Genomic DNA, 12063 nt, shown 5'->3' on the forward strand with positions numbered 1-12063 from the left:
GGGTTTCCAATGCATGCTGGGGGAGTCTGCTTTGCTTATGTGCTGGAAGTGTCAATGTGTCCAAACTGAAAGTTACGATATTCGCACACTTATCCATGCAATATGTCACTTTATTTATTAGCTTTCTGTCTATCTGACCTTTAGAAAGATCTGTCCTTACCGACATAATCACTTCCAAATGTAATTCTATAAGTTCTACTTTTACAATGTGCACCAATGTCAAAAACGTATTTCACAAAACCAGACAAACACCACACAAATACACAGAACATCTTTTATTTTAGGCTACAGTGTGACTGAGGATCTGTTTCACAGAGCAAAGACAAACTGTAGACACTATTAATGAATTTTACAAAAAAAAAAAAGTGACAGTCCATTTAGATTCCTCTTCAATACTACACAACAATATGAAATATACATTATGTACATTTGCTCAGAGCAGGGAGGAACCATTCCTCACTTACACTTTACATCAATGTCGTACAAGCTGAGACCGAGGAGAAATATGTGAGGATAGACTTTAAGTAAAAACGGACGAGAGAAAGTGCTAGACAGTGGGAACAACATTTTGTAGTGAACAGTATAAAACAGTGTTGGTCACAAAATAATACTCCAGTGGCTCGATAAGCAGATGTAAAGAAGTAGAATTGTGTATAGAAGTGAGGTAAGTTCAAAGAGATTCTGTAACCGTATCAAAATGGCCCGGCACATCGCACTGCGATGCACACAGTGCAAAAATAACCAGATATATATCACAGTATTTAAATCAGCAGAACTGGTCGATCCAGTAAGTGATCCAGTGACTTAAATGTTGTTATATGTTACAAAGAACTGAAACTACTGTCAATTTAGTGTATTAACAAGTTAAAAAATAAGCTGGATGACTGAAATAAAATCAACAAATGAAAGCTATGTATGCTGGCAGGATGACTATGACACCATCTTCCTGCCAAAAACAGACAAATGTAACAAAGCAAGTAAACCTTAGGCTCACGGTGTGGTCAGTTTTGGTTACCTTACATGTAGTGCTGTGAATATGGGATTTTATTTCTGTAACCTGAACTCTGCACTCTCTTGCACTGTCTCTTCAAAGAAATGTCCATCACAATGTGAATCCTTACTGTAGCTTGTATTTTTTTCTGTCCTCTTTTAATTAACAAGGACAGGTCCGAGTCATTTGGGTAACAGGCAAAACGCAAAACCCTCAACAATCATGCAGTTATTACTTATTAATCATCCGGAAAAACCACATATTATTCGCATTGTTACATGTAAACCTGCAGTGCCTCATCCCAACCTCTCATTTTCCACTCTGGCCTCTCAGACTAGGAGGAGAGTTGCTTTGTCTCTAGATACTGATCTAAGGTCAGTTTTAGCATTTCCCCCTTGCAGAGGGAACTGAAAATATGATTCAGCTAATGCAAAAAGGGGACATGTGTCGACATACAGTATGTTAATTGGACCGCAGATCTGTGCCTGAGGGCAAGGCCTTAGTTTCTCCTGAGCATAGTGGGATAAGGGGCACTGGTGTGTGTGTGTGTGTGTGTGTGTGTGTATGTTAACAACCCCCTCCATTCACTGGCCTTCCTCCTCGCGTAGGAACTGGAAGACGGATGAGAAGTCCTTGTTAGCGTAGCCGCGGGAGCACATGACTCGGAAAATCTGGTGGGCGAGGGAACCCAGAGGGATGGGTGTCTTAGTGTTGGTGGCAGTGTTTTGAGCCAAACCAAGATCCTAGAAACGGAGAGAAAGAGGGGCAGATAGTCAGATAGTCGGAATAACACAATAATCTGTTTTTGTTTATCTAATGGTGGACAGTTCTATTAGATTTCTTAGGTTTGCTGTGTGTGATACAACTACACATTGCGAGCACACATTGCAAGTGTATTGACTGAAACCCAGATGCACTAATAATAATACACAGACACAGACTGACCCAAACAGAAAAGCAAATGCAGTAAAAGTAAGTGGTACATAATAAGTCACAGATGGGATGGGGAAGAGGAGAGCAGGAGAATCACAGAGACAAAAGAACAGTTAAAAGTGGGACAAAGCTAATTACAGGGTTGAAAGACTGACAAAAAAGGAGACTAAAAGAAAAAGACTAATTGTAGTAACTGAAATAATTATTCGACCAGCATAAAATTAAATGGCATTTTGATGAAGTCATGTATCCTGGGAAAAATACCAAAACATATGATCAAATTTAAAGATTTGTTGTTTTTTTCTGTTTTATTTAACTGTGAACATCTTTAGATCTTCGATTGTTAAATGGACTAAACAAGCTATTTCAAGTCAGGTTGAGCTTTGGGAAATTATATTGGCACTTTTTCAAGAAATTAATCAATAATCAAAATGATTATTAGTTACAGTCCAAAGATAGAGTCACAGGTGATGGTGGACATAAAGAAAATGACAGTGAACAGGTTGTACCTTGGCCATTAGTGTGGTTCCAAAGCCACCCTGGTAGTTGTTGGCTGAGGGGACTCCCTCCATGACGCCGGGGACTGGATTGTACGTGTCGCTGGACCAGCAACGACCTGAGGACATGTTAAGGATCTTTGCCAGCAGCTTGGGGTCCAAACCCAGCCTGTGAAGAGGAGAAGACGACAGAGAGGTCAGTGTCTCCTTCAGGAGCGAAAGTCATGGGTCAAATGGTCAAATTAGGTACACAAACCCTGCTGACACATTCTCTGGTCGAGATCTGGGTGAGAGAAGTGAGTCTTTTTTTCACAATAGATTTGCTGGTGTAAAGGTTTAGGTCCTTGTCTAAAGGATTACATTTTCTGCCTCACTGACGCAAAGGGTAAACCTATGATGATATTAGCTGCAGAAAGCCCATTGAACTTTCTCTTGAATGAAGTACAATATGAAATCAAATATCTTATATTACAGATTCTTACAGGGAAGGTGAATAGATGATTTTATTTCCACTTTACTTTTGAGGCTTTTCGCTAATGTTCTAATCCAGAGTGATTCAGTATGAGCTGGTGAGCTAGAGGGTAAAAGTGCGGGTAGTGATAGAAAAGGAAGAAGTTATTATGCTAGAAGTAGTCAGGAAATGGGACAGGCGGGATGGGAGGGATAGGAGCGCCGATCATGGAATTAATTTTCCAAACGGTGCAAAAGAGGAACATAGAAAAAGATGGGTGTGGGGCTGCTGGTGATTGTAGTGACCCCCATTGAACCTTATGCTAGGCTGTGACCATTCCTCAGTGTTAATGGCTGAAGGCTTTGTAATGCTGGCTAATGCAGTATTGATGTTTACCAGCACATCTATCCTTCATCATCCCTCTTTCATGAAAAAAGAAAGTGGAGGAGGAGGAGGAGGAGAAGTGGTTAAGCAGCACAGGGGAGCCATAAACCTTGCTGTCATGTATAGAAGTACGCTCTCACTTCCTTGCTGCCCCATTTTGAAGCAACCCACTTTCATATGCAAGAGGACAAATCTCCAGGCTATGATAAGAAGAAGCAAATGAGAAAGAGAGAGCACAGGCAGACAGAAGCAGGGAGTGAAACAAAGTGCCAACCATTACAGTAGGGAGGGTGTAACTCTGTCGGTTGTTCAATCTGCTTGTGTAGTGCAGCTTTTGTTTATTAACAGTTTAAAGGCTAGTGTAAAGCTGACCACATCAAGCCCTGGCTGCCTCAGTTCACTGTTACTTACAGGGCTGTAACTCTATTCTGCTCTCAATATGACTATTAAACCATCATAGGTCCTTAAGGCCAGCAGCCTCCCTCCCTCCCTCACTCCACCTGGCTCTCATTCTGCCATTACTACCACAGTTTTTATTAGCTGTCTACTAACTAATTAAGAATGGGAATTGCATTTACACTCTCTCCATGTCTCTCCCTCCTCCCTTCCCCTTCGTCTCTTTTGTGTCCGCACTGTTTTTTTTAACAAACTGTTTTGGAAATGTGGCATAACGCTGCATGCGTGCATGTGTGTGTAAACATGTGTTTTAGGTCGCAGTTTCTTTATTGTCAGTCTCTCTGATGATGGCTTTTTTAGTGGATGTCTGTAAGCATCCCTTTGCCATCCTGCTTCTCTTCTCCTCTGCCTCCACTTGTTCTCTCTCTCTCTCTCTGTCTCTCCTCTTCCTCCCCCTCATCTTCCCTGCTGACACCTCCCTGTCTGAGGACTCTGGGGGACATATGTTTGACATCGTGCACAAACCCCCCATCTCTCCGCCGTGCACACACACAAGCAGGCAGCCCCTCCCTGCGTTCTGGGTCAGCAGCTGAAAAGGTTACTGGCTGAGCTACAATAAAGCGCGTCCGAGCGCGCAGATCGTTTGTTATAGCGACCAGAGACGCTGACGGGGAGCTGTTGTCCTCTGTTAACGATAAATCAATGAAGTTCCCCTCCTGCGTCCATCACACACACACACACAACCGCTCACACTCGCACACAGCCGCGGTTATTAGCTGACGCAGTGGTGTTGTTCCTCGCCTGCGGTAATTTGCGTGGAGAAGAGGACATGTCACGCTTTAACAAGATTGACATGGATAAACACACAAAAGACACAAACGTGAGACAAACGTGTTGCTGTATGATGCCGCTGCAGATTAAAGAAATGCGAGAGTGAGAGTGGTGGAGGTGAAAATAAGAGGGGAGGGTGTTCATGTGTTTATGTGCTGGGGGAGATCAAGCAGGTGGAGTTCATTTGCAGCGCTGATATTAACTGTCTGTTTCATTGCGATTAGCTTCTCTTCCTCATCTGATGCCACGGGAGAGGAAGCTCAACCCTTTTCCCATTTATTATTACATTAAAGAGCTAACGAGCACATATACACACACAAGCATTTACTATCCCATTTATAGAGGCAACAAGCGCATTTATCACCCTACTTTAATCTTCATCGGAACATATGCTCACAATTCATTTAAAAAGGAGGAGAGATGTGTCTCTGTTCATGTGTGTTGTGGCAAAACCTATTTCTGTCTTTCATCACAAAGGGTTGCGTCTTATTATACCCTTTGATTCGCCTGTTGTTCTCCCCATAAAATGAATAAAGGGGAAAATATGTGTGTGTCTGCTTGTGCTTCAATGACAGTGACCGCATGCCTTGTATGCATGAATGAATGCAGGTACACAGGTGTGCAAGGTGAACCGTAAGCTGTAAAAGCCTCATATCCCTTTCCTGGGCCAGTCGCCTCTCTCTCCTCTCCTTCCTCTCCTTTCATCTTCCACGTGCATCATTAAAATCACCGCTGCCTCTCTCCACTACTCTGAGTAGCTTCTCACCCCTCCTCTTTCACTGACTGGTTGGCTGCATACAGAAATTACGGCGGGCAGAAAAGAGGCAGAGAGGAGAGATGAAGGGATTAAAAGAAAAGAATAAAATAAGGAGGTAAAGCAAATAGGGATGGAGAAGAAAAGCTGAAAGAGAGGGAAAGAAAGGACAGCAAAAAAGGCAGGGTGGGTGTGTGCGTGTGTGTGTGCGCGCTCATAATTGTCATGCGTGGCCATTCCTTGCGCTAAGAGAACGTCACGGTCTGTTGGAGACGGCCCGAGCTTCCATCTGAGATCAACAAATTAGCTCCATGAACAGAGGTGTGTGTGCGAGTGTGTGTGCTTGTGAGTCCGCCTGCATGTATAGGTAAGGGAAACACACACGCACACCCACACATATTTGAAGAAAGGGCAGCTCTATCAGGCCCAAGTCCAGCATGATAAAATGTTATTGCCGTTTTCCTGTAAATTGGCTTTGAGTGCTCAGTCTCCTTTGTGTCGGACTGTGTCGTGTGTATGTGTGTGTGTGTTTCTGCGCACACATGCCTCAGAGAGCGTCCTCTGCATAAGAGACTGGGCTGCAATGCAGCATGGGAGATTTACGGGTGTGGGCTCTCTCTAAACGATGACAGTCTTTGTCAAACCCTATCATAAAGCCTTAGAGATTGGATAGTAAGAAGGGGGGTAGAAACATGGAAATACACGCACGCATGCACACACAAAGACAGAATATGGGTCAGTTTTGGAGATATAAAAAATAATTCACATTCAAAGTTAAGGGATGCTGTAGTTAGTATTCTTATTCTTTTTTCATAGGCATACATTATAATGATGTGCCCAGTGAATAGAAGTTGTTGTAGTTTGGTAGAAAACTGCTGTCTTCAGTGTCTGTGGATGTAAATCTGTGTGTCTAAGTGTGTGTGTGCATCAGAGACAGTGTGGCAATGTGTAAATCTGTGTTGCTCCCTTAATGCCTCCATATTTCAGAGGCCTAGTGGGGGGATTTATGTGCGACTGCTCATGCCAATTTTCCTCCTCTGTCTCAGCACAGATAAATCAGCTGCACTAACACAGCTGCACTGTGAGAGCAGCAATTCGCGTACATGCACACACTCGCACACACACAAACACACAACTGGGCGCTCACACCTTTTAAGTTGCAAAACCCATAAAAACAAATAATAGCAACAGTGTGACAGAGGAAACAGTCTATTATTGGCAGGGGATATGTATAAATAAAGTAGATAATAAGATAAGGAAAACAATCTAATGGCTTGTGTGAGGGATAACTGATGTGTAGGCCTTGTAGGTCTTTCACAATTGTCCGGCATCCTTAGGTGAGCCAGATATTTCAGGTAATATCAAAATGCTCAGCCTCCTGGCCAAAGAGGCTCTGTGTCAGGACGAGGCATCATAATGGATGGGTTTCTTAGGCGGCGTTCAGCGACAGGGTTGTGACAGGATGCTGGTGAGAGCTCAATCAGCAGATGTAAATCAGAGTCTGTGGCTCCACCCCCTCATCCGTCTCTCTGACTTGGGGCTGGGCTGACCCCTTCACACTTCCATAAACTACACACCCACACCCACACCCACACCCACCCACACACACACACACACACACACACACACACACACAACACCACACCACACACACACACACACACACACACACACACACACACACACCACACACACACACACACACACACACACACACACACACACACACACCTGTACTGAAATAGTGAATTACAGCCACAGTTACAGCCATATGACTGGTATAGTCATTTCTTTTATAGTGATGGCTATATCTAAGGGTCAGGTCGAATCCAAAATTATGTGTAGCTAAAATGTGGAAGCCTCAAACGTGCAATCTTTAAGTTTATGGTGCTTGTACTTCTTATATCCAAACGTCTAGAAACGTCAACATTTGTTGTTGCTCCACATCCCAACATCCCACGCCTGCTTTTCATATGCAGTTAAACCTCACAGAGCTTCATTTGCATATTGTGATTACTAGCTCATACTCCAGTGTGCAAGTTTACGCCAGGTACATCCACTTTTAATAGCCTACTCACAAGTTCCCCTGCGTCAGACTTTCTATCGGTGCACTACCACTAACTGTTACAACTTTTCCCTTCAGGATAACAGGTAGGAAGCAGCTTAGCGCAGCATTAGCTGACAGTACCTGATGCCAAGGTTCATGGTCTCTGCGGTCCCAATCATCCCGATGGCCAGGAGCATGTTGTTGCAGATCTTAGCTGCCTAGAGAGTATTGACCAGAAAGCGGAAAAGGCTGTTTTACTGCATGTATATATGTATATATATATATATACGTATAAGGAGGTTTGCAAGACAGCATATAATGCAGAATGTAAACACATTTGAAGGTGTATCAAACATAATCATAAGATGATACAACAGACTCCCTATAAAGATATTTAAATGGGACATTCTGCATGATCATTACTGGATTAGTGATGTAAAATCTTTATTTTGTATGATTTATTTTTCAAAACAAGTTACAGTTTAATATTCACGATGTTCGGGACAAATTGTTCCTTGTGATCAAAAGGAAAGATGGTCTGTTGATCTTTAGTACAAATCTAAATTGTGAACATAATTTGTCTCATGAAAAACAACTTCAGCATAGATCCTTAAGTAAAGCAGAATTCAACCCATAGATCTCTGTATGTTCAGGTTAATTTCCATCAGATATAGAAATAGGTGGATTTAATGATCTTCCTGAAGAGAATTTCTTTATGTGATTTTGATAAGATTAACGACAAAATCCATTTCATGTTTTAAATGTTTTTATGAGTTCCACTGATGATTATAAAAAATACTAATTATGGATTTGCACATAAGTGTGTTCATACAGTATGTATTTAAGTTACTCAAATGAGGGAAATTTTGTGCATGTGAAGCTATAGTTTATAAAGCAGGAAGGTCGTGTACTCTCTGTCTGTTTGTGTGTATTTACCTGTCCAGTGCCAACCTGTCCGCAGTAGACAACATTGGCTCCCATGCAGGTGAGCAGCTCCTGAGCAGCTTGGTATTCCTCTTCTACCCCACCTACCATGAAGGTCAGTTTGGCCAGGCTGGCAGCCCCGACACCTAAACACACATGTTCAAATGCAGAGTTGAAGCGAACAGACGTGAACACTTATAGTTGATAAATACAGTTGACACATTTGACATGGACCTGCAACACACTGCAAACTGTAAGGAATGTTAAATAGTGTGCTCAATTTTCCAAAACTCATAACAGAGCACAAGTGAACAGGTGTATCCATCTAAAATATATGGATTTGCCACACAAAAGACCATAATATATCAACCACTTGACTGTTTCAACACTACCAACTGTGTCTAAAAGGTCAGCTGTGTACTTTAGACTCATAGTGGGACAGGCGTGTTAAGTAGTGGTGCACCAGAGGGACAGAGGTATCTTTAAAAGCCGATTGTTGCCATCATCCACTGCACAACCCTCACGGGAGCCCTTGCCTTTTGTCCTGTCACCCTTACCCTCTCTCTCTCTCTCTCTCATACACAACACACACACACACCACAACAGCTGTGCCTGAGGCCAGCCCCCCTCATGGGGGTATCAGTGACAGGCATGAGGGGTAATTAACTTTACACTTTATCATGTTCAATTAGGCGTCCCTCCCCATGCCTGATGGCTTAAGGAGCGTGCCATGTTGTAGGAGGCAACTTCACCCCCCCAACCCACTCCACAGGGTCCTTAATGCAGAAATAACCCCTTTTCAGAGTGGGTTGGACCCAGCCGGCTTGAGTCTCCTCTGCAATGTGCCTTAAATGCTTCAATGAAATCTGGTAGACGCATACTGTGCACACACATTCATACAGGAGAAAACTAAATATATAGCTGATCTCATAAACGCAATACCTGGAAAAGTACAGTGGCAAGTGACACACTTTTCAGTTCTCCGAAAGAAGGAGAGAGAAAGAGAAAGAAAGGGAGGGAGAGAAAGTGAGTTCAAATTTCTCTTTAGGGTGTTGTCTAGCTCTAATGAAAGGCCTCTTAATAGTGAAAGCCTAATAATGTCAGTGTTAATAATTAAAAGGGAACTGCTGGGGACAAAACAGCTGAAATCACATTATCAGACTTCACTGGAGAGGAGAGGAGAGGAGAGGAGAGGAGAGGAGAGACTTACTGTATATTTATATGATCCATAAACATAAATATACATCTCTTTTTCCCCTCCCCCTTCTTTAATTGGCTATGCTGTTGTCAAGTGTATGATGATGCCAATACACTGTATGTGTGTGTGTATGTGTCAGTGTTGAGCTGTCAGCAGGTCATTAGGGCCACATAATGAAGCCCAAAGCCCACGCTGCGGCAGCTGCCTACGGACACACACTCAACATAAGGCTGCCACACACACCAATCATACACACATATGGTCCACAGACCATGGACATGATAGATTTAGTTCCTTTCTTGTTACTGTATGTTGGCTTTGTTGTCTCACATACATCTGACTTAATCCATCTGAATCTTGTTTAGTTTCATAAAATGACGTTTTTATTTAGTGGCTTGGAAATTGTTGACATTATGTTCAAATAGCTTTAGTTGGGTATTATAGTCGTATAACTCTTGATTAACAATGCCATCATTATAATTTTAAAGAAAAAGAATAAATAAACAATAACAATAGTATACTTTTCTTTAATTAGAAGTCATTGTAAAAGTTCAACTTGCAGTATCACTTTTTTACATTTCATTTATTAGTTTTAAAGCTCCAGGCTCAGCTTTCCTCTCTTAGAGACAAATACACACACATACACACATAGAAAGAGCAGTGTGACAACTGCTCTGCTTCATTAGTGAAGATCACTGTTCGCAGACGACTAAAGAGGAGATTATTGATAACACAGTCAACGTGCTGATCAATATATCTCAGAGGAAGAGAGGAAGAGAAAGAAAGAGAGCGAGACAAAAGAGAGCAAGAGAGAGAGAGAGAGAAAAGAAGTAGAGAGGTTAGTAGAGACGACAGCGAAGAAGGAAAACAATCTCTCTCTTCCTACCTCCCAGCATCCCTCCCAACTCTCCCTCCCTCAAATTAACTAATCACCCATAATAAGCTCTTATGATCTGTAGTGGATTTCTATAGGCAGTGACACCAGGATGATGGAAGATCGTTGTTGGTGGGAGAATAACACATCATTAGCATAACAATGTGTGTGTGTGTGTGTGTGTGTGTGTGTCTGTGTGTCTATCAGTGAGTCTGTTCATTGTGCAAAAGTGCATTTGTGTTTGTGTGTGTGATGTATAATTCTATGATAGTGTCTATGTAGTGTGTACGCCTCTACCATGTGTGTGTTTTTGTGCGTGTGTGTGTGTGTGTGTGTGTGTGTGAGGGGACATCCCGTTCTCGGACTGGTCCTGTCAGAGACGGATTAAAGAGGAATCCTAATGAGGCTTCCCGAGCACCGGGTCCGCCCGACTCATCCATCCCTGCGGGAGTGACAGTCCTGGATCGTTAGCACTGCACAACTACACAACGCCCCCTAGGGGGGGAGACAAGGTGTGTGTGTATGTGTGTGTGTGTATATAAAGGGTGGGGGGCACCAATGATAGAAGATACAGGGTTGAGAGATGGAGAGGAAATAGTAGAAGAGGGATGAAAATACTAAAAAGACATCCACAAGAGAAAAAGTTATGTATATAATGTCACACCAAATGCTACTTAATAAATGGAGCATAATATAATTTGCTAGAGTGCTCAAAACAGAACATACTGGTACTGGATTCAGAATAAAGACAAAAGTGCCACTCTAATGATTAGCAGGCGGTGTTTTCTTGGGAAATAATTCCCCAGGGAAAGAACCACCTCTCTCCTCTGTCACTTTTTCTCATCCAGTGCCAGGGTTAGGACAATTTTTGGTTGGCTGAGTAGTGGGTGCCCACCTCCTCACCCCCGAATCACCCAACGCAAATATTCTCAGTGCACGTTAAAGCTGGCTGGACTGTTAATGAGCTTCTCTGTGGCTTTTACAGTGTGGAGGGTTAGAGGAGGGGAGGAAAATCAAAGTGGCTCCGACAGTACGTTGTATGACGTATGGAGAGACACTTCACAGTGTGTATCCCTCTGGGTGTGTGTAGTTGTGTGTGGCGCGTTCAAGTTAGCTTCCAATTCAATTACAGACACATATAGACATCTCCTTCATCTGATCTTCTCTATTAACAAGGTTCAAGTTAATAAGTGGGCAATCAAGCACTATTAGGACAGATGCTTAGCAGCAGGCTTTGACGACGGCCATTAACCAGGAACTTAAGAGGGTGAAGCTGGTTGTGCGAAGGCAAAGGAAGATCAGAGGAACAACTTTGGTTTGGCCTGTTTGTAGTGAACACTAAATTCATTAGCACTTTCTTCATTACACACAAAAAGAATCAACCAAAGAAATTCATGACAGGCTTATAACCTTTTAAACTTGGGCTCTTTTTGAAGTGGTGTGTGTATGTACATGTAAGTAAGTGAGTGTACATGTGCATGAATTATCTGTGTGTGTTCCTGTGTATATACGTGTGTGTGTGTGTACCAGGGACAGGAGTGTTTGGCTGTGTGTCTGCAGGGGTCCCAGTCGAAGGAGTCTTTGGGTCTTCACCTGCAGCCAAAGCTGCAGCCCTCTTGTTCTCCTCCAGCTCGGCCATCCAGGGCATCGACCACTGACCGTTTACATGCTCAAACTCCTGCACCTGTAAATCAACAGCCAATAACTCAGTGATTAAATATTTGTATTATCTCAACATATTTCTTACAGTTTACTTTCTAACTGGTAAGCCATACCTTTTTCC

General features: G+C 42.7%; 1 protein-coding gene across 1 annotated transcript in view; it reads right to left on the reverse strand.

Annotated features, from left to right (window-relative positions):
* Positions 1–260: 260 nt before the first annotated feature.
* hibadha (3-hydroxyisobutyrate dehydrogenase a) overlaps positions 261–12063 on the reverse strand; it is a 21980-nt gene continuing 10177 nt past the window's right edge. The window contains exons 5-8 of the mRNA XM_035681583.1: positions 8221–8354; positions 7426–7502; positions 2434–2590; positions 261–1734 (exon numbers count right to left, since the gene is read on the reverse strand). Coding sequence (XP_035537476.1) covers positions 1576–1734; positions 2434–2590; positions 7426–7502; positions 8221–8354 — 527 coding nt within the window. The 3' untranslated portion in view covers positions 261–1575. The remainder of the gene's footprint in view (positions 1735–2433; positions 2591–7425; positions 7503–8220; positions 8355–12063) is intronic.

The sequence above is a fragment of the Morone saxatilis genome, unplaced genomic scaffold (genome assembly GCF_004916995.1).
Source record: "Morone saxatilis isolate NCDOM2014 unplaced genomic scaffold, NCSU_SB_2.0 Contig9, whole genome shotgun sequence".
In the NCBI taxonomy this organism is placed as follows: Eukaryota; Metazoa; Chordata; class Actinopteri; family Moronidae; genus Morone; species Morone saxatilis.